The sequence below is a fragment of the Rhinolophus sinicus genome, chromosome 8, assembly GCF_057876585.1.
Source record: "Rhinolophus sinicus isolate RSI-liver-muscle chromosome 8, RSI-T2T, whole genome shotgun sequence".
NCBI lineage: Eukaryota > Metazoa > Chordata > Mammalia > Chiroptera > Rhinolophidae > Rhinolophus > Rhinolophus sinicus.
In genome coordinates, this window is record NC_142508.1 from 29,960,885 (window position 1) to 29,984,568 (window position 23,684).

At 36.0% G+C, this 23,684-nt stretch overlaps 1 protein-coding gene across 1 annotated transcript in view; it reads left to right on the forward strand.

Annotated features, from left to right (window-relative positions):
• SAMTOR (S-adenosylmethionine sensor upstream of mTORC1) overlaps positions 1-23,684 on the forward strand; it is a 107,647-nt gene that overhangs the window by 17,148 nt on the left and 66,815 nt on the right. The window contains exon 3 of the mRNA XM_019714252.3: positions 16,741-16,911. Coding sequence (XP_019569811.1) covers positions 16,741-16,911 — 171 coding nt within the window. The remainder of the gene's footprint in view (positions 1-16,740; positions 16,912-23,684) is intronic.

Sequence of the window (23,684 nt, forward strand, 5' to 3'; positions counted from 1 at the left end):
TTCCCCTCAAGCTAAGAAATATAAAATGAGGTGTACTGCTGAATGAAATATTTTCCTTGTAGCACAAAGTAATAATGTAATCCAATCAGGGAATCAGCGCCATCACTATTTAAGACCATCATTCTTGGCTTTTAGCAGCACTGCTTTTAAATTAGTATTCCAGTACATAAGGCAAACCCTCAGACATTAGTTCTTCAATGAACTTAGATATTCTCATAGGAGTATTTGCTTGTATCTTCCACTTGAATAATGAATCTGCCTCTCATTTCACTCTCCTTTCTTTTTCCTTAGATATATATTTGTATCATTATTGTATCTACATGTGTTCTGGAAAAAAAAAGAGGTCATTTTTAGGTCAAACTGCTGAAGAAAAACAGTGGCAAAATATGGTAAAAAGATTTTACTATGGGAAGTAATCCCAAGAGGAGTTTTACTTAAAAGTAGGTTGGGGAAAAGGGCTTCAAAACAGTATTGAATTTTGAAACTTGACTTATCTGTAATTCCAGCTTGGGTTATATGTAATTCCTTACTCTGTTGTCAATTCTATGAGAGCATTGTCACTTTGAAAGCTAAAATGGGCTTTAAAAAGGGGTTGACAAAATTTGTTTCCCATTAGCTATACTTACAACTTATAGGTATTTGGCATGTGACATAAGCCTTAGTGACATTACCCTGCTAAGATTTTGTTGACTGGTTAGCTTGAAGAGTTTTACATAAGATTTCTTTCAAAAAATAATAAAATTTAATTTTTAATATGAAGTGTTAAAAACGAAACAAAACACAATATAAAGGTGTAGTTGTACGTTTCATAAAAGAATTGGTCTTTTCTAACTCTATAAGGAGAAACATATAAACACACTATTTTCTGATCCATTTGAAAGTAAATAGATAGCATTTCAGCCTAACACATCTAAGAATAAGAACATTCTACATAACCACAATACCATTATCACATTAAGGCAGTAGTAATTTCCTAAAATATCTAGTTCATAAATTCAGATTTTTCTTATTGTCCCCAAAATGTACTTTATAATTTGTTTTTCTAAATCCAGTCAGGGTTCATGCATTGCATTTGGTGATTACATTTTTTCAGGTTTGTGTTTTTGTTCTCCATTAACATTGAGTTTTTAGAGTAATGTCAGTTGATTTGTAAAATAGCCCACATTCTGTATTTTCTGATTGTTGGTTCAAGGTTTTGAATAACCTTGTTCAAATATTCTGTATATTCATACTAATTGTTCTTTTTGGCTTTTTGTTCTCTCAGTTACTGAGAGAGGTTTTCAAGATCATGTTTTTCTCAATTTTTCTATAATAATTGTTTGGCTCTTCTTTAGAAATATCATTTTTCTATTAAAGCTCTCCATATTTTCATCTGTTCAGTTAATCTTTTTCTCCATTAAAATATTGTAAGTTATTGCAAAGTCCTTGTGTGCTGATTCCAACATATGGTTTATCTCTGGGTCTGTTTCTTTTGGCTACTTTTTGCTTTGGTTATGGATTATCTTTTTATGCTTCATTTCTGTCTGTTAATTTTTTAAAAAAGATTTTTATTAAAAATATAGCTACCATATATTAATTTCAGGTATACACTGTAGTTATTCAACATTTATATACCTAAAGAAGCGATTGCTGTGATAAGTACAGCAACCATTGCATCATTCTATCACAATATTACTGACCACATTCCTTATGCTATACATTACATCCCCGTGACTTAATTTGTTTTCTACCTTGAAATTTGTGCCTCTTATACCTTTCCACCTGTTTTTCCCACTTTTAAAATTTTTCAATTACTGTTGAGTATTTTATATTCATTTCAGGTGTACATTTATATAATTTTAGTGGTTAGACATTTGTGTAATTTTAAGAAGTGATCTCCCTGACTAGTCTAGTACCACTTGGTACTATACACAGTTATTACCATATTATTGACTATGTTCCCTGTGCTTTACTTTATATCCCCTGGACTATTTTGTAACAACCAGTCTGTACTTCATAATGCCTTCACCACCTTTTTCACCCTGTCCCCCAACACTCTCCCATCTATCATCCCAACAAATCCAGTACCCATCTGATACCATGCATAGTTATTACAATATTATTGACTATATTCCTTATGCTATACCGTACATCCCCATGATTACTTTGTAACAACCAATTTCTACTTCTTAATACTTTCTCCTTTGTCACGTGCCCCCCCAACCCCCCTCTAATCTGCAACCATCCAAATGTTCTCTGTATCTGTGAGTTTGTTTCTGTTTGTTTGTTTATTTTGTTCTTTAGATTCTGCATGTAAGCGAAATCACATTGCATCTGTATTTCTCTGTCTGACATAACTCCACAATACTCTCCAGGTCCATTCATGCCACCGCAGATGGCAAGAACCCTTCCCTGGCCGAGCAATATTCCATTGTATATATGTACCACCTCCTCTTTATCCATCAGTCCATCAACAGACACCCAGGCTGCCTCCACATCTTGGCCATTGTAACCAATGCTGTAAAGAACACATGGATGCACACGTCCCCTCGAAGTAGCATTTTAAGTTTCTCAGGATAATTACCCAGAAGTGGGATTACTGGGTCCTTCTTTGTCTCTTATTATAACCTTTGTTTTAAAGTCTATTTTGTCTGGTGCAAGTATTGCTACCCCAGATTTTTCTTTTTCGTTTCTATTTTCCTAAAATATTTTTTTCCATCCCTTTGCTTTCAGTCTTGTGTGTTTTTATATCTAAAATGAGTCTCTTATAGGCAGCATATGTGAGGGTTTTGTTTTCTTATCCATTCAGCCACCATATGTCTTTTGATTGGAGCATTTAATCCATTTACATTTAAAGTAATTGTTGATAGATATGTAGTTATTGCTATTTTGTTATTCGTATATGTATTTTTAACGTCTTAAAGAAGTCCATCTAACATTCTTTATAATACTGGTGATGAATTCCTTTAGCTTTTACTTGAATGGGAAGCTCTTATCAGTCCTTTGATTGTAAATGATAGCCTTGCTGAATAGAGTAATCTTGGTTGTAGGTCCTTGCTTTTCATCACTTTGAATATTTTGTGTCAGTGCCTGCTGGCCTCCAAAGTTTTTATTGAGAAGTCAGCTGACAATCTTATGGGAGCTCCCTTGTAAATAACTAGTTGCCTTTCTCTTGCTGCTTTTAGGATTCTCTCTTTGTCTTTAACCTTTGCCATTTTAATTATGATGTGTTGTGGTGTGGGTCTGTTTGGGTTCATCTTGTTTGGGACTCTGTGCTTCCTGGGCTTTTTTGTTTATTTCCTCCACCAGGTTACGAAAGTTTTCAGTCTTTATGTCATCAAATAGGTTCTCAATCCCTCGCTTTCTTTTTCTTCTGGTACCCCTATGATGCGAATGTTGGTATGCTTGATGTTGTCCCAGAGGTCTCTTAAACCGTCCTCGTTAAAATTATTTTTTCTTGTCTCTGTTCTGATTGTTTTCTGCTACCTCATCTTCTAAATCACTGATTTGATCTTCTGCCTCATCTAGTCTACTGGTGATTCCTTCTAGTGTATTCTTCATTTTAGTTATTGTATTCTTCACTTCTGACTGGTTCTTTTTTGTGGTTTCTATGTCCTTTTTTTATGCTTACTATTTCTTTTTTGAAGTTATCGCTAAGTTCCTTAAACGTGCTGGTAGCCATTGTTTTGAATTCTGTATCTCGTAGGTTGCTTGCCTCCATTTTGTTTAGTTCTTTTTCTGGAATTTTCTCCCGTTATTTCATTTGAGATATATTTATTTATTTCCCCATTTTGGCTGCCTCTGTGTGTTTGTTTCTATGTATTAGGTGGATCTATGACTCCCAGTCTTGGCCGGATGTCCCTTTGTAGTGTGTGCCCTATGGGGCCCAGTAGCATAGTAACCCTGGTCACCTGCTCCAGGATGCCCCAAGAGTGTCCCTTGTGTGGGTTATGTGTGCCCTCCTGTTATGATTGAGCTTTGATTGCTATTGGCACATCAGTGGGTGGGATTGACCCCTTAGGCTGATAGACTGTGGGGTTTGGCCACCACAGTTCATGGGCTACTGTGCAGCAGGTTTACCCCACGAAGGTGGATTCCCTCCAGTGGACTCTGGTGCCTACTGAGACCATGAGACCATAAATTGGGTGTGCGGATAATTGGATGGTGCTCTGTTGTGGTCTAATGCCAACCTAAAAGTATGTTGGTTCTGGGATCTCTTGGTAGTGGCTCTGGTCCAGGCCCAGGTCACCCACTGCCTGTGACCGGCTGGGGAGTATCTGGTAGAGCTACAAAGTGATCTGCATTGGTGACTGCCTGTGCTATACCTGGAGGCGCGTGGGAGTGGCCACACTATAAACCAAGGATGGCTGCCACCAGTACCGGTAGCTCTGTAGAAACACAGGACTCCCTGAGGTCTGCTGGCAGTTGCTGGCTCTCATGAGGTTCAGCCGCCAATAGAGCCTCATGCAGTATGCCAGTTGGGTGAAGCGGGGTCTCGGAGTCACCAGAGTAGGACGAGTTATGTTCATGAGGTTAATGAGATTCTTGTTTGGTGTCAGTGCTGAGCCTGGAGCTACTCAACAAAAGTCTCAGAGCACACTGAGGCCAGTTTCTGCCCTCCTGGGGCCTGCACACCCCTGAGAGTTGTCTAAGAAAGAGTGCAATGCAGGTGGGGTTGACTGCTGGCCAAGAAAGTACCTCTGGCGTTAGGTGATTTGTGTGGGGCGGGGTCTTAGGAAGTCACCGGCGTGGAGCAGGCAGAGCTCACCAGACCAGTCAGATTCAGATTTGGCAATGGATTTTGGGGAGGGCGCAACACAGGAAAGATGGCACCCGCCTGCTGGCTGCACAGGTGCAGGACCCCACATTGGGAAAATGGAGACTGTCCCACTAGTCCTTGCCTGGAAGCCATACAACTCATTATCTTCCCATATGTCCCTCATACCCCCAAAGTCACTGACCCTCTGCCAGAGCCCAGAGTGAGTGCCTGCGAGTGAGCGAGTTTGTGCTCAGGGACTTGAAGAGGACGTCTGGGTTTCCTGCAGCCTTCTTCCCACCCAGATGTTCAGAATCCCCACTGTTTTTCAGCCAAATGTAGTGGGGGCCCTTTTCCTGGCACCAATACTCTGGGTTGGGGAGCTTGGTGTGGGGCTGGGGTTTCTCACTCTCCCAGGGGGAACATCTGTGGCCAAGATATACTTTCCGATTCTCAGCCGCAACATGGCAGTTTGAGGCTTTATGTCGTTAGGTATAAAACTTATTTCTGCTAGTTTTCAGATCATTCTCCAGATTGATTGTTGTATAGTTTAGTTGTAATTTTAATGTGTTTGCGGGAGGAGGCAAGCACAGCATTTATCTACTTTGCCATCTTGGATCTCTACCTATTTCTGTTAATTTTTAAAACTATATATATACTGGCGTTGTATTTAGAAGAGACTGGTATAAATATTATTTTTCCTTAGAGAGGGCATGCTTTTTTTCTCTGACAAGCAGCTTGGATGAGAGACTGAACACTTGATCCCATCAGGAATTAAGTTGGGGTGAAGGTGGTTTCAGTTCATCTCTGTGATCAAATACTTTGAGGGTGAGTGCTATTCTATGTATATTACAAGGGCCATCCTCTAGTAGGACTCTTTAACTTAAGCCTAAGGAAGAGTGTAAAGAATACTCTCTGCTTTTTAGTCCCCCTCCAACTCTCTAGTGTTGTCCCCTTCCCTTTACATAACCAGAAACGTGCACTGGGGGGAAGCAGGAGAATGGGGAGAACAGCATGCATTTGGGTTTCTTAAAGATTCCAGTCTGTCATACCATTCTAAGCAGCCATTAAAAGCTCTGCTGGATTCTGTTTAATAAAACAGACTTTCTCTACCATGGAAGCTTGATCCTCTGCCACCCATGAACCTTTTCAACAAATGCACACATGCCTGTGATCCTTCTCATCTGGGAGGACTCATGTCTCTGATTAGTTCTTTTAGATTTCCATGCAGCCTCAACTCTGTTGATTGCTTTTTAATATACTGTGTTTTAGATTGTATAGTTTCTTTTCTACTTACAGCATAACCAGGGGTCTATTGTGATTGTCTGTATCTTAATCCAAAACTAGCTTTGTGTCCTGTGTTTTGGATTTATCTTATTGTTATGGTGCCATATAACTACTTCTTCAAACTCACTTCTTGTGTACTGAAAGTTGGGTCTAAAGTGTTGTTGATTCAGGTCACATATTTTTTGCCTAAATACCTATTAGGTGAAACTGCATACTTCATATTGCATCACATGAACAGGTTCTTCTTGTCAGGTTATTCCACCACTAGAGATGCTAAATTTTGCTATTTGGTTAAGGTGGTATCTATTACCAGATCCTTCTATTGTAAACTTACATTTTCCCTTTGCAATTAGCAAGTAACCTGTAGAGTGATACGTTGGCTTATGGATCACTCCTGTCTCCCAGCAATCTTTCAACCAAGAGATTTACTTCCGTTTATTAAATAAATTATTTCATTTGGGGTTGCAAAATGATTTTTTAAATCATATCATTCTTTGCATTTGTCAGTTTTCATTCATCTGTAAATAAACTTCCTATATGAACAGAGAATGATTACATGTTCTCCAGAAAGGCTAGGTAAAAATAATACGTAAGTAAATCTTTATCAGTTTTCACAAGGAGTTAGTATAATAGTCCATTCCAGTTTTGACAAGTGTTTTTTTGTTTGTTTTTTTAATTTTTGGAATATCACTGTAGCCTCCTGGATTGTTATTTATTCACTTTTTCCATCAGTCTTTGTGTTTTGGGTTGTTTTTTTCTGCTCAAATTATCCCATATTTAGCCAGTGCGAACCCCTTCAAAGCTGACTCCTATGTTCTGACATCACCTTTGAGCACTTTCTTACTATAGATTAGACTTTACTTTCTCTGCCCAAGACCTAGGATTTAAACTCCTCAAGGAGTCCTAGTTTCTTTTAGTGTGCATTGGCATTTAGAAATCAGGATGTAGGCACTAGATATGCTGCTGGGGTATGTCCTTCCTTCTAGAATTTTTCAGTGAAGACAGAAAAAAATTATAGTCTTAAACTCATAATTGATATTTTCTGTTCCAATGTAATGTTATAGGATTTTTGCCTAACTTCTTTGTTTTATATTCATATATTTTCTGTTACACTGATGGACTTAGTTCTGAATAACAGTAACACATTTATTACTTTGTCCGACAGTTCACATAAAATGGTTTCAAAATTTCAATATCAGTTTTACTTCTAACAATGAACTGATTGAATGAAATTTAAGATTTCTTTGCAGTTCTTTTTATCTATAGACTATATTCCACTAAGAATCATAATACTGTGTTTAAAAGTTACTTGAAACAGTTCTTTTGTGTATAGTTATGTTACCAATTTACTGTATGCTTGGTTTCACTTTGCTTTCAGTTTTATGGGGTTTTTTCCTCCAGATTTTCTTTAGGGGACTATAAAACATTTACATGGTTCAAATCTCAAAACTTTATAAAAAGGTATACTCAGAAAAGGCTCCCTTCCAGTTTTTTGTTTGTTTCTTTTTTCTCCTACCAGTGTTTCTTTTGCCAGAAATAAGCAAATTCACGTACACATGCACATACACACACATACTCACCCTTTCTTATTTATATAAGTGGTACGTGTTATGTACTCTATTTTGTATCTTTCTTTTTTACCTAATACTATGTCGTGGAGATTACTCTGTTTGGTGTTGCATTAGTCAGGGTTCTCCAGAGAATTGTCTCACTTGTTTATGGAGACTCACAAGTCTCGAGATCTGCAGGGTGAGTTGACATGCTGGAGACTCAGGAGAACCAGTGGTGTAGTTCCAGTTCTAAAATTGGCAAGCTTGAGACTCAGGAAGTGGCAATGTTTCAGTTTGACTCTAAAGGCAGGAAAAAAATCCAGTGTCCCAGTTCAAAGGCAGTCAGGCAGGAGGAATCTCTCATACTTCAGGGAAGGTCAGAGTTTTGTTCTATGTAGACCTTCAGCTGATTGAATGAGGCCCACTCACATTATGGACAACAATCTGCTTTACTCAGTCTACCAATTTAAATGTTATCCTCATCCAGAAACATCCTCACAGAAACGCTCAGAATGACATGCTATCTGGGCATCCCATGGTTCATTCAAGTTGACATGCAAATTAACCATCACAAGTATATAGTTATGTTCCTCATTTTGATAAGTCATTTACAAGCTCTTCCTGTTACAGATAGTGCTATAATAAATAACCTTATGAATATTCATTTTGCATTTTTATCTTTGTAGATTCCTAGATGTGGAATTGCAGGGTAAAAGGGTAAATGCATATGAGATTTTGTTAAATATTGCTAAATCACTCTCCATAGATGTTACATCATTTGCAATTCCATCAGCAAAAAATGACGGTATCTGTTTCTCCACAGCCTCACCAACAGAGTATGTCACTCACCTGTTGAATTTTTGCCAATCTGATAGATGGGAATTGGTATTTCTGTGTGGTTTTAATTTACGTTTCTCATGTGAATGACGTTGAGTATGTTTTCATATATTTAGGAAATATTTGCCTTTTTTTCTGTGAATTATGTGTTCGTGTGTTTGACACTTTTTTTTTATATTGGTTTAGTTGATTTTTTTTTATATATTGGATTGGTTTTCTTGATTGTTTTAGAGCTCTTTATATCATCTACAGATATATGCCCTTATATCTTTGCCATAGCTATGCCTTATTCATTTAGCAATAATAGGTGTGGTGTGTCCCTGTTAAATAAGTTACTGACTTTTTGGCTGATACATGTGTATAGTTTTACTATTAGGAAGTATTCACCAACTCCTTTTTCATTGAGCAGTTTTATTAAGAATAAGTGTTGAATTTTGTTGAATGTCCTTTTAAGCATCTGTGCAAATGAATATGAGTTTCCTCCTTAGATTTATGAATCAATCAGTGAATTATATTAATGGATTTTCTTATATTGAGTCATCCTTGCATTCCTGAAATATATACTCCTTGGTCATGTTTGATTCTGTTTGCTAAAATTTTATTTCATATTTTTACATTGATATTTGTAAGTGATTATTGGCCTATATTTTTTGTAGAAATTATCAAGCCTAATTATTGTTTTTGCTCCCTAAAATGACTTTAGAAAATTTCCCTTTGTTTCTACAGTCTGGAATGTTTAAATCGTTTTGAGGTTGTCTCATTTGTATTCATTGGAGTTAACTTTATAGAGGTTGTTGAGTGGCGACATGGACAGGTCAATAACACTGAAAGAATTGATTACTTACGTTCTGAGAGAAGCGGGTGTGCCGTGCCGCCCAAGGCCACAGGCAAGCACCAAATTTGGTGAGGAAGCAGAAGCTGGAGTGAGGGGAAAGAAAAGACCAGAGACTTGTTGGGGTTTCTGGGGGACAGGCAGAGCTGGGCAGAGTAGGCAGTTTAGGATTGACTAATTGGAATAATTCTGGTGCGCTTTGGGGCATAGGAGCTGTCCTTGACTGTCGGGACCTGGACCTGGGTTGATCTAGCACAGGGGAAATAATGGCTTGGTGTGGAAATGTAAAATAAAGGCAGAGTTGGCTTGCATATGAGAGGCATGCCCCCAAGGAACTTGTGTATTATCTTTAGGGATTAGCTAGCCTTGGGAGAGGCAGTTTATCCCCTGTGTGTAAGGCCTTCCAAGATATCAAAACATCAGAAGATACAAAAAATAAAAAACATGGTTAATGGATTATCTGGTTTTTGAAGGCGTGGTATAATTCTTCATTGGATTACTCCTGCTTTTTGGTGAAGTAATAATAACTCTTTGATAACTATCTGTTTCATCCGTCAGTTTTAGATTTTGTTTAAACGTTCCATTTCCATCAATAACCAAAAGTCAAGTTTAATAAATTTTCCTATATTCCTATGTTTAATATATATTCTTAGAAAAATAATCTGTTTCATCTAAGTGTTCAGCTTCATTTGCATAAAGTTATGCAAGTTAAAGAACCAGTTTGTGTATTTATTTGATGGTCTTGTATTTTTCTAACTCATTAATACCTTCCTTTCTTTTGGTTTACATTTTTCCCCTAATCTTTTGAGGTGGATATTTATTTCATTTATTTTTATTTGTATTGATACAATATTAAAGGGTTTACATTTTCCTAAGGTCACTATTTTAGTTACATTGCTTAGATTCTGACTTGTGGTGTTTTTATTATTATTATTTTAGATTTGACCCCAGAGTTATTTAATTTAAAAAATTAGCAGGTGAAATGAATTTTTTGTCTGTTTTGTTGTAGTTCTGGTTTTATTGCATTGTGATTGGGTGATTTTGTCTGTTATTTTTCCTACGGCTCTTACTGTGGTTTTCTTCATGAATTAATACATATATATGGTAATTTTTTTTGAATATTCCGTATGCACTTGATAAGAAGCTATACTCTCTATTTGAGAGGAAAGTTTGTTGGTTAATGATAAGATAAACTTTATTATGCTCTTTAGGGCTTCTGTCACTTTACTGTTCATTCACTTGATTGAGAGTGGTGTGTTAAAGTTCCTTGTTGTATAGATTTCTCCACACATCTCACAGAGTTTCTGCTTTGTGAACGTGGTTACTATGATAAATGACCCATAAGTATTTATAGCTATTACATCTTCATTGGGAATTGTGGCCTTCATCATTATAAAATATTCTTTTCTAAAAATTCATTTAATGCTTTTTGTTCACTACTAGCCTCTTCACCAACATTTCCCAATCATCTCATGGATGAAGTTCATCTTCCAGTAGGTTCTTTAAAAACAGCTTGCATACCAAAAGCTGTTTTTTTATGATTTGGTAAAAGATGCTCAGCTTGGCTAGATATAAAATCTTTGACTCACACTTTCTTTCCTTCAATTTATGAAAAAAAAAATCTCTCTTAATTTGGATTTTTATAGGTGTTTCTTTGTGATTAAATTCAAGGTAAGCGTATTAGCAAGGATATTACATAGGTGATAGTAATTTCAGTGCATTACATCAGGAGGCACATATCTAATCTGAGCTGGGTCTTTTTCCACTTTCAGTTAGAGTTTACTTTTTAGAGCACTTTTGCGTCACACAAAAATTGAAGAGAAAGTGCAGATGGTTCCTGCATATACCCTGCCCTCATTCATGCAGCGTATCCCCCACTGTCAGCATCCACCCAGCTGGGACATGGTTACAATCGATGAACCCCCATTGACCCGCCATTATCATCCAAAGTCCATGGTTAGGGTTCACTCTTGGTGTTATATATTCTATGGGTTTGGACAAGAGTATAATGACAAGTATCCACTATGATAGTGTCATACTGCCCTAAAAATCCTATGGGTTCCACCTGGTCATCGTTTCTTCCCCCATACCTTGCAACCACTGACTTTTTTTTACTGTCTCCATAGTTCTGCCTTTTCTAGAATGTCATATAGTCAGAGTCACAGTATATATAGCCTTTTCAGATTGACATTGTTCATTTAATATGCATTTAAGGTTCCTCCAAGAGAAGGTTCCTCCATGTGTTTTCATGGCCTGATACCTCAGTTCTTTTTAGTGGTGAAAAGTGTTCCATTGTCCGGATGAACCACAACTTATTTACCCATCACCTACTGAAGGACATCTTGGTTGCTTCCAAGTTTTGGCAATTATGAATAAAACTGCTATAAACATTCATATGCATGTTTTTGTGTTGAAGTAAGTTTTCAGCTTTTTGGGGCATATACCAGGGAGCGTGATTGCTGGATTGTACGGTAAGAATATATTTAGTTTTGGAAACTGCCAAACTGTCTTCCCAAGTGACTATGCCATTTTGTATTCACACCAATGAATGAGTTCTTTCTGCTCCACATCTTTACCAACATTTGGTGTTTTAGTGTTCTGGAATCTGAGCATTTTAATAGTGTATAGAGGTAGCTTATTGGTGTTTTAATTTGCATTTCTTTAATGACATATCATGTGGAGCATCTTTTCATGTGCTTTCTTGCCATCTATATATCATTTTTGGTGAGGTGTCTGTTCAGGTCTTTTGCCTGTTTTTTAATCAGGTTGTTGTTTTCTTATTGTTGAGTTTTAAGAGTTCTTTGTATATTTTGGATAGCAGTCCTTTGTCAGCTATGTCTTTTGCAAATATTTTCTCCCAGTCTATGGCTTGTCTTCTCATTCTCTTTGACATTGTTTTTTTGCAGAGCAGAAGTTTTTAATTTTAATGAAATCTGGGTTCTCAATTCTTTTTTCATGAACCATGCCTTTGCTGTGTTGTATCTTAAAAGTCATCACCAAATCCAAGGTCATCTGGATTTTCTCCTAAGAAATTTATAACTATCTAGGACTTACATAGTTTTGTGTTTTACATTTAGGTCTGTAATCCATTTTGAATTAATTTTTGTGAAGGGTGGAACGTCTGTGTCTAGATTAATTTTTTTTGGCATGTGAATGTCCAGTTGTTCCAGCACTATTTGTTGAAAAGATTATTTTTTACTTCATTTGAATATTTACTTCAGTTGAATATATTAATGGGGGTCTTTTTGGGGGTTCTATGTTCTATTCCATTGATCTGTTTGTCTATTTCTTTAATACTATGCTGTCTTGATTACTATGTAGCTTTATAGTAAGCCATGAAGTCAGTGTCAGTCCTCCAACTTTGTTCTTCTTCAATATTGTGTTGGCTATTTCTGGGTTTTTTGCCTCTCCATATGAACTTCAGAATCATTTTGTTGATATCCACAAAATAATTGGCTGTGATTTTGATTGGGAAGAACTGACATTGTGACAATATTGAGTCTTCCTATCCATATTTATGGAATATGTCTCCATTTATTTAGTCCTTCTTTATTCTGGTTTTTTATTTTTATTTCAAATTTGAAGTGTTCTTTCACTTTGTTCTGCAATTTCTTAATTATATAACTATAATTGAAGTGTTATGTTACAGTTTTCTTCTCTTTTGTGTCTTTGTTTTCTGTATTTTTGAGAATTTTCATCTGCTGCAAGTTTTGACGGTCTTTCTCTTCCCTTCTAATAGAAACTTGTAGGGTTGCTGGATTCATTAGTATTTCCTTTATATATTTTGTCTGTTATGTTGGAGTACCTCTAGATATTGTAGGTAGGGGTTTGTGTGGCTTACTTTGTTTCTTAATTCCAAAGAACCTTGCTTGATTGCTACAAATACAGAAGTAGAGTTTCCTTAATAAATAATGTACTCCTTGGCCTGACTTAATGATTTTAAAATACGTATAGATTATAACACTTTAGTAGGCTTCTTATCCTTGTTTATTCTTTCCCTTTATTACCATGCCTTCAGAGATACTATTTTTTTTTTCAATGTGTCTCTTGTCTCCAGCAGAAATAAAACCTTCCCATAGCTAATACTCTGATTCATTGTTTCCTCAGTCTCTTAACACATTTTTTGCGGGAAACGAGTAAACTCGTCATATCGCCTCTAGTTGGAACCGGCAAAAATTTTGCAAAGTAAATAAATAGAGACCTCTTTTTAAACTAAAACACTGAAAGTTTCATAGAAAAATATCAAATAGATCGAAAGATATGAATATTTTACGGAAAGTCTAATTTTGGCGAGAAAATGTCAAAAAAGCCCCACGTTACGACGTGATTTGGCGGGGAAATGCCCGCTTACAAATTAAGATTTCCCCACTCAGAATTGGACTCTCTTTTGGTGGTGAACCTTAGCTGGTGTGATGTGGGTTTTGCTACCTCTAAGACCCCCCCAATCAGACCTTCCTCTCCTTTAGAGTTCTCAGCTGAAGAGTCTACTTTGGGTGGCTCAAAAGCCAGCAGTTTGCCTCAGATTTTTATTTCCCCAATTACGTGTAAAAGAAGTGCTATTGTCTGTGTCCTCATTATGCCCTAGGTGTGAACTATATGTGCTTTTTATTTGCTCTGCTTAGTGATTTGTATATTTTCTAGAAGACGTGTAGGGAGATTAGAATTTAGATGGTTATTATTATCCTATGAGAACCTGGAATTCTAGCCCTTTAAGTATTTTGCTATCAAGTTTCTAAGTAACTATGAGATTGAACCATATAAAATTGCAATTTTTGTGGCTCAAGAACTGTTGAATATCAGCAGTTATATATGGTTTTTACCTAATAGAAAGGTAAGCAAGCTCTTTACTTTTGTGTTTTACGCTTAGTGAAATGTTAAATGATAGAGGAATTATAAGCTCCATTGTACACCTTTGTTGTCAGACACCTGCCCTGCCCCCCACACACACACTCACACACTGCAGGAAACCACTAACCCACTTTCTGTCATTAGATTATATTTCTAAAGGCCACATTTCTAAATTAGCCTGTGGGTATTGCAGGTCTAAAGCTTGCTTCCCTCTCCAGTGTTACCTGGCTACCAGTTCTCTATATATGTGTGTGCTGGCCTCAGGGCCTTTCCACTGGTCAGTCCATCCATCCATCCATTTTCTGCTGGGCACTTTAAATTTCACATACCTTGAACTGCTATCTCTGCAGGATGTCCAAGAAAGGACTCAACCCCCAACAGTGGTGATGGGGTTCTTGTTTCCATGCAAGAAAGAATTCAGGAGTGAGACAGATACAGAAAAGTGAAAGTGATTTATTGAATATGAAAGTACACACTTGAAAGAAAGATGTGGTCCAACTGAGAACTGAGAGAACAATCACGGTCAGGGGTACTTATCCCTCCTGGGCAGGAATTAGTGTTGTACAGTTGACATGGTTCATTCATCTCCTCCCCTGGACGGGACCCTCCATTTCCCCACCTTTTCTTCCTTATTTGGTTCCTGGGAAACTGTCATGGCATCAGATGCATAATGGGCCTCATAATAACTGCGATGCAAGTGACACCATAATGAGATTATAGCTAAAGGTCAGGTCCTGGTCTTAGGGACCAGCCTTGCTGGATGAAACACATTCTTGTTTTTCTCCAGCTGCAGGTACTGGATACAGTCACCTATTACTTGTGTAACCAGTGAGGCACCTCATGTTGTACCCTGGAAGGGGCTGTCAGTTTCCTAGGCTACGTGTCTGGCCTCAAATCCATGCTGCTTTTCTCTTCCGTGCCTTTGTTCATGATATTCTCTCTGCCAGAAAAGCGCTTCTCTCCTTAACGAACCTTCTTCCTTAACTGATTTATTCCTATTAATTTTTCTAAAATCAGCTTATATTACTGTATTACATGTTTGAATATGGTATTTATCAATTGTCTTTTGTCTTTATCAATTGTATTTTCTTTATTGTTATGTAAATTGTTTGTGTCCCTCACTAGTCTGAGCTCCTTAAAGGCAGCTATGCCTTCTTCAGTTTGTTTTCCTATCACTTGTGTGCCTGGCACATGATAAGTACTTAATAAATATTTGATCAATGGTGAGTTTCAACTCCTGTAAACAAAGTTAAAATTAAATCTCCATAGGATAAGTTATGTAAATCTTAAATAATTAGATACTTAGCAAAAATTGAAGTTGAACTAATAGCATCCTGTAAGTGTGAGGAGAAAGGGGCATTATTCCCTTAGACCATAGTTCTACTTGCAGAAATCAGTTTTAAGTTAATTCCTCAATTCTTACTTTTCTTGCCATGTGTTTTTGAAACTTCACCAAGGAGTGTCTATGAAGCAAAAAAGTCTACCTTTGTTCAAAGTATGAGTGAGAGGTAATAATAATGTGATTTATTTTAAAAATCTAAAAAGAGTGCCAGCCGGATGGCTCATTTGGTTAGAGCCCGGGCTCTTCACTAGGTTGCTGGTTTGATTCCCACGTGGGCCAGTGAATTGCACCCTCCACAACCAGATGAAAAACAATGGGCTTGAGCTTGGAGCTGAGCCGCAGGTGGGCGACCGGTTGGCTCAGTGGTTAGAGCGCAGTACTCATAACACCAGGGTCGCTGGTTCGATTCCCACATGGGCCAGTGAGAAACAATGGCTTGAGCTTGGAGCTGAGCCGCAGGTGGGCGACCGGTTGGTTCAGTGGTTGGAGTGCAGTGCTCATAACACCAAGGTCACAAGTTCGATTCCCACATGGACCAGTGAGAGGTAACAGCTTGAGCTTGGAGCTGAGCCACCGGTGGATGGCCAGTTTGCTCAGTGGTTAGAGCGCAGTGCTCATGACACCAGGGTCACTGGTTCGATTCCCACATGGGCCAGTGAGCTGCGCCCTGCACAACTAGATTGAAATCAAGAACTTGACTTGGATCTAAGCTGTGCCTGCACAACTAGATTGAAAAAAAAAACGAACAAAGAAAAGACATCTTCCTTTACTTTAAGTAGCTTTGATAAATATATCAGTTAATTGTTTAAGTGTGTATCCTCCTGTCACATTGTAAGATCAAGGGCCAGAACTAGGTCATACTAGTCTTTTTTTCCCCATTGTTTTCATAAACCAGAAAGGATCTAAAAACAGCTATTGGAATATCTAATACTAGCAAAGCTGGCTCTGAATTAACTGTGACGGCTATTCTTTTTGGATGTTGTCACTGAATAGCAGAGTTACCTATACTTTTCTGGAGGAACTTATGTTTCAGTTAAGAATAAAGTTCAGCAAAATATACAGGCACATCTGTACTCCTGAAAAAACATACTTTTTATTTATTAAATATAATCTGTGATCGTGCTTTGTTGTATGGTAATTTTAAATGTGAAAGTGCTACAAGGTTCTCACTTACCTCTATATGACATTTTCAAAATAGGAATCTGTAATTTGAAAGTTTCCCATTTTGATTAATAAAGGCTAATTTTTTTCCATTTTATTTTCTATTCATGCCTAGTGTTTTAAGATACAATTTTATTTTGCCTTGTAGTGTATGCAGAGAATATTTCCAAAATGGTGGGAAGAGAAAAGCACTTGAAAAAGATGAAAAAAGAGCTATACTCGCCACTAAGACCACTCCAGCCTTAACTACGCATGAGTCTTCTAAACTTGAAGGTCATTTAACCAACCTCAGCTTTACAAACCGTGAAATTATAACTGAGTAAGTATACTTTTTGTACTTAAGTTACTAACATTATCCTGGATAACTGTGTTAATAATATAAAATAGTATGATGGTTTTTACCAAATAGTGGGCAGTATGCGTGCTCCTCTCTCTGGTAACATGTTAGGCTGAGAAGTACAGATTTGTAACACTAGCATAGAATTTTAAGGGACATCTGGAAAACTAATGGTTCTATAACATAGATTTTCTTCACTAAAAATGAGGAAGAATAGTTTATTAAATGTTATAATATTTTTATGGTAATACAGAGTCAAAATAGGAAAATTCAGTTAAACTATGTTTAATTTAAAGTGGCTGTCACAAATAAGGACTAATGAAAGATCACTAATTGAACCAGTTGCCATTACTTTATTCTTGATATGAAAATCTGCTTGCTGGTAATCAATGTATGCATATAGACGTAAGTTGTATTTAATAAGTACATGAATATTTTTCTAGGTTTATTGAGGTAAAATTCACATACAGCGTTAGGTAAGTTTCAGGTGTATGACATAATGATTTGATATATGTATATATTGTGAAATGATTATCACAGTAAGTTTAGTTAACATCCATCACCTCACATCATTACAAATTTTTTTCCCTATATGAGGACTTTTAAGGTCTACTGTCTTAGTAACTTTCAAATATGTAATACAGTATTACTAACTATAACCATCATGTTATATATTACATCCCCAGAACTTATTTATCTTATAACTGAAAGTTTGTACCTTTCACTGCCTGCCTTCCACGCTCCCTACCCTTTGCCTCTGGCAACCACAAGTCTGATTTCTGTTTCTTCAAGTTTGATTTTTTTTTTTCGATTCCACACAGAAGTGAGCTCATAACAATATTTGTCTTTCTCTGACTTATTTCACTTAGTATCATATCCTCTAGGTCCATTCCTGTTACAAATGTAGGATTTCCTTCTTTTTAATGGCTAAATAGTATTCCATTGTGGATGAGTACATGAGTATGATAGTCCAATTAATTATTAGCAATATTACAATTATTTATACACCCTAGTCCCAGAATAGACTTGTGCTATCAAGTTATATTTTATTAATCTCTTGAAAATGCTATACTTGAGTAATTCTAGAAAGATTCTTGTTAGATACTAAAAGCTAGGCGTGAAAAATAAAATTAAATTAACCTCTTAAAACAGTTCCAAACCTGTAGCTATCAACCTGTAGATATCCAAACCTGTAGATAGCATCACCTTTGGTCATTTTGATTTTATATTATATTTATATTATGTTGAAAATACTATCTAGTTATAAGCAATTTCATTGAAAAATTAACATACTTTTGATTAGTTCAGTAGGAAAAGATAACACATCTTTATTTTTATTTAAAGTTTACTACAAAGCTTACAAAAGCATAATGATTTACTAAGCATTCTATATATAATTCAGGCATATTTGTAAAATGTAGACAGAGTAAGAAATTAGAGTTATTGTGCTATTGCTATCAAAAACAGGTACATATGGAAAATGTCAAACCTAGAATTTCTGTATGATTCTTTTTATAGACTCTCTTTCATTGTTGACATTACTTTCTTTGTTGAGTCATTATCATATTTTCTTTAATTCTTTAAATTGGTTTCTTTTCAATCTTTGAATATTTATGTAATAGCTGATTTGAAGTCTTTAGGAAATCCAACATTTGAGCTCACTCAGAGTTTGTCTCTGTTTGATGCTTTTTTTCTTAAGTATGGACCACACTTTCCTGTTTTTCTTTGCATGTCTCATAATTTTTTGTTGAAAACTGTTCAATATATTTTTGATAATGTATTGTAGAAAATCTTGGTTTAGATTCTTCCCCCAAGGAGGTTAGTGGTGGTGGTTTTTTAGTAATTTGCCTGGACTTATCTGTGTGATATATCTCCCTGTACTTTGTACATTATTGTTATTTTCATTTTTAGGCTGATTTTCTAGGGTTTGCACCTGTGTCTACATAGCTTAGTGGTAGTGATAGGTTAGAGGTTGTGCCTAGACACTTCTGGAGATGGTAAGGCTTCTGCCCTCTGCCATTGGTTGTGTGTTGATTTGGGAGTACATTTAAAATAAAATTCAGGCAGTTTTCAAGTTTGTCTCACCTTTTGCTTTTCACTAGGCCCTCCTGGGTCTCCCAAGAATGTTCATTTAGCCTCCCCGTCAGCCAAGGCTATGTAGGGAGCTTATCTAATCCCTCTATGCTTCTCTCATTTGCACGATATTTCTGTTAAATTTCTGGCTAGTCCTTCAGTTTACAGCTCAGCTCTAGGAAAACTGCAGCCTGAGGCCAACATAGCAGCTGCTGACTTCCCTATTGTTTTCTAACAAGTTTGCTACCTTTACAATTCTCTCTTTGGGTTTTTCACACTTTGCTCCAAATGTGTTAGCCTCTTCCAGCAGTGAGGCTGTTTTTCACTGTCCTTGAAGTCCATCCCTAACAACCTGCAGGGGGTGGTGGTGATGAGGCCTGTTCAGTTTTTTCTTTTTACTTACATTTCATGAAAACCAAATTCAAAGCCAAATGTTTGTTACCACTAGAGTCATTTTTTTTTTTTGTCATCTATATCTCTTTGAGATGCTACACTTTGCAAATCTGTATACAATGTGATTGCTGAAAATTGTATCCCAACGGGGGTGGGGGGGCACTGTCGTTGGTGTTCATAAAGACATACTTCTCAACTTAATTGCCTTTGTTTGAACCCTGAGATGGTTGTTTTTGACAATTGTGTTCAGTTTTATGGTTGTTTCCTGAGTAGATTTGCTAACGTCTACCCTCCCATTTCTGCCATAGTCAAGAAATTACTATCTGGTTTTGTTTTCAAGGAGAAAAATTTGTTTGGTTTAAAGTGGTTAAAGGAAAGTATCCATATATAATTGTTATAGGTCGGGATTTACATAGTATTAAACATTGAAATGACTTAGCCTGGGATGGCTAGGCTTAGGTTTTCTTCATTCTAAAAGCTTTGTACTCCTTCATATAGCATCAGGCCCCAACTGGTGTGTAGACTTAATGCCTCCTGCCCTGCCAACTATTCTTACAGCTTGTATTCTAGTCATATGAAACTATTTAAATTCCCCTGGTGGTACATGCTTATGCTCACATTCTGGCAGTTGCAAGTACAATATATCCTTTTTCTGATAAACTGTTGCTATATTATATTAGGCTATATTTGAAGCATCTTTAATTCCAGAATTTAATCTGAACTTCTTGAAAGAATTGATACCAATATTAAACCTTTCTATACCTCTATTATAATACTTATATTAATATCACTCTTGTATATTTTCCTGACCACAAATGAAATAAGATCACATTATGAAAAATTTGCATGTAGAGATTACAGATGTAAAAAAAAAATTATTTATTCAGTCTTGGTTACATTTAGGAACATTTCTTTCGAGTGTTTTTAATAGGCATTGTTTTTACATAGTAGAGACCATGTAGTATAAAGAATTTTGTAAACTGCTCTTCCATGCTATTAAAGCATTATATTTCATAATAAAAATCTGCGACTGCATAGTGTCTAAATATAAAGTGATCCTGAATACAGAATAATACTCAGTTTTCCCAAAGAGAAATCCCTCCCTCTGTTTTAGAGAGGCAGATGAATTAGTCAAATGTCAAATATTTGCTCTGTTTATTTATAGATATTATCATATGGGAAGATATATAGCCCTTACTATCCAAGTCTGTTTGACTTCTGACTTTGGATAGCAAGTTTAGATAATAAGGGTTATCTTTATCTTCAGTCTTATCTCAAAATATCAGGGCATTTTGATTTCTGGGTTCAGATAGCAAGGGCTCACAGAGCGAAAATACCCTTTTTTTGTTTTTTCTTTTTACTTACATTTCATGAAAACCAAATTCAAAGCCAAATGTTTGTTACCACTAGAATCTTTTTTTTTGTCATCTATATCTCTTTAATTGAGATGTTACACTTTGCAAATCTGTGTATAATGTGATTGCTGAAAATTTTATCCCAAGCACCAATTACCACCCATTCCTCCTAAAGTTAAGATAGCTGTGTCCCAACCCTCCTACATCTTGTGTATATGTATACTTGTAATTGATATAAAATAAGTACTTAATTTGCTGCCTTTTAAAAATTATTTGTAGTTTTTCAAACTATTCACCAAATAGACCAATTCTGGGCCATAAAACACACCTTAAGAAATTTAAAAAGATAAATCATCATAGAAAGTATTCTGTCAGACCACAGTAGTATTAAAGTAGAAATCAGTAATAGAATGGGAGCTGGAAAATCCCAAAATATTTATGGATTGAACAACATTCTTGTAACTAATACATGGGTCAAACAAGAAGTCTCAAGAGAAATTTAAAATTATTTTATACTGAATGAAAATAGAAATGCATCTTATCAAAATTTATGGAATGTGGTAAAAGCAGTGCTTAGAGGGAAATGTATTGCATTAAATGCAAATGTAGTAATTCTCTCTTACCTGTGCATTCAGTTACCTACGGTCAACAGCAGTCAAAATATATTAAATGGAAAGTTCCCAGAAATAAACAAGTCATAAGTTTTAAATTGCATTCTTTTCTGAGTAGCATGATGAAATCTTACTCCATCCTGCCCAGGATGTGAATCATCCTTCTTCCAGCATCTCCACCTACACTGTATACACTCCCTGCCTATCAATCACTTATTAGCTGTCTCGGTTATAAGATCAGCTGTCGTAGTGTTACCATGCTTGTGTTCAAGTCATCCTTGTTTTACTTGATAATGGTCCCAAAGTGAAGACTAATAATGCTGGCAGTTAAAATATGCCAAAGAGAAGCCGTAAAGTGCTTCCTTTGGGTGAAAAGGTATGTGTGTATAGGAAAAAAAACTATATATAAATATATATATATATATATATATATTCATATATATTCGTAGTACTGAATCCTATTGTTTATATACATATATAATAGGGTTCAGTACTGTGCACAATTTCAGGCCTCCACTGGGTGTCTTGGATAAGGGGGGACTACTGCATTAGAAAAGAAAGATGTAAAATCGGTAATATAGGCTTTTACCTTAGGAAACTAGAAAAACAAGAGCAAGTTAGCTCCAAAATAAGCAGAGGAAAAGAAATAATCAAAATTAGAGCACAAATCAATGAAATTGAAGACAGGAAAACAATAGAGAAAATCAGTGAAACCAAAAGCTTGTTCTTTGAAGATCAAAAAAAAAAAAAAAAAAAAAATGATATACCCATAGCTAACTAAGGGAAAAAAAAGGAGAAGCAGAAATAACTAATATCAGAAATGAAAGAGAGGTCATTACTACTGATCCAATGAATAGGAGTACTATACCCACAAACTTGATAACTTTGTTTTAAATCACTTCAGGCTAGTGTTAGTTTTTCCTCAATAGTACTTTATTGTTCAGAGTAACTGAGAGGGCTCAGTAATGTAGAGACTTGGTAAGGACTCAGATATAATGCATTCTTTTTGAAGAATAATATGGTGGAAAGAATCTTGCTTTATATACATTATTCTTTTGTTCGACATTTAGGTTGTTTCCTTTCTAACAGTTGTTTCATCTCAGCATTAAACCTCTTTGTGGTTGAATTTTTATGTCTCTGGGATGGATTCCCAAAATGGAAATTCAGGGTTGAAGAGTTTAAATGACTTAAGGCAGTTGTACATGTTACTGAATGACTTCCCAGAAATATAATGCTAATTCCATTACCTGTAGCAGTGGAAGTGCCCATTTTGCCATAACTTACCAGCATTGAGTTTCCTCGTTTTTTTCCATTCTTTATTAACGTGATGGAATAAAACGGCATCCCATTGTATTAATATGCATTTCTAACGGATACAGAAAAATAAAACAATGAAAAGGAAAATGTTAAGATAAAAGGAAAATAATATGAAATCAGGAAAATAAAATCTATTCTATGAAGTTCTAGTACTTGTCATCTTGTCATGGCTGAAACATGGCACACATGCTGTCATTATATTTTCCCAAATCCGTGATAAACAGATAATTGGTCATTGGATCTTTCCTACAGAGCCTGGACTTGACCTCAAAATCCTTTTCACATAACACTTTAAGAAGCCGTTACCAATTAATCAGTCAGACAGTATGAGAGAAGAAATTCATCTGCTATTTATGTCTATTACCACAATTTTGACTAAGTTTCTTAGCAGGTAAGCCATGGTTGTGAATAGGATCATTTTACTTTCCTTGTTTGAGACTTGTCTGTTTATATCATTTGCTCACTTAAGTATTGGGATCTTATCTGTTTATCAATTTGTATAAACTTTCGTATTCAGGATGTTATTTGCTATTTATAGTCATTGGAGTAGGGCCTCAACACATTCTTCATGGGTGGAAGGACAGACTAATGAACAGATGGAAAGAAATGAAAGAAGGAAGGATATGTTTAGGACAGTACAATCATGGTTTTATAATCATCTACTTGAGGATTAGTTAAAAAGGAAGAAGGATGAGATGGTGGCACTGAGGAAAGAAAAGACTATTGGATGGTCATTGCCAATCAAAGAGCCTTACTATAGGGCTTACATCCACTCTACCTCAGAATGGAAGATACTGATTATATTCTTAAAAGGTTTGTGACAGGGAGCGGGGATATATGCATGATAATAGATAATGTCTAATAAAGAGGACCTAATTTGACATTATTTTATTCCTATCTTCCTACTCTCCTCACTTTTTCAATCTTCAGCTTTGTTCTCTGTATCTATGTATCTCTTTCTGTTTTGTTTATTCATTTATTTTGTGTGGTTTTTTTTTTAGATTCC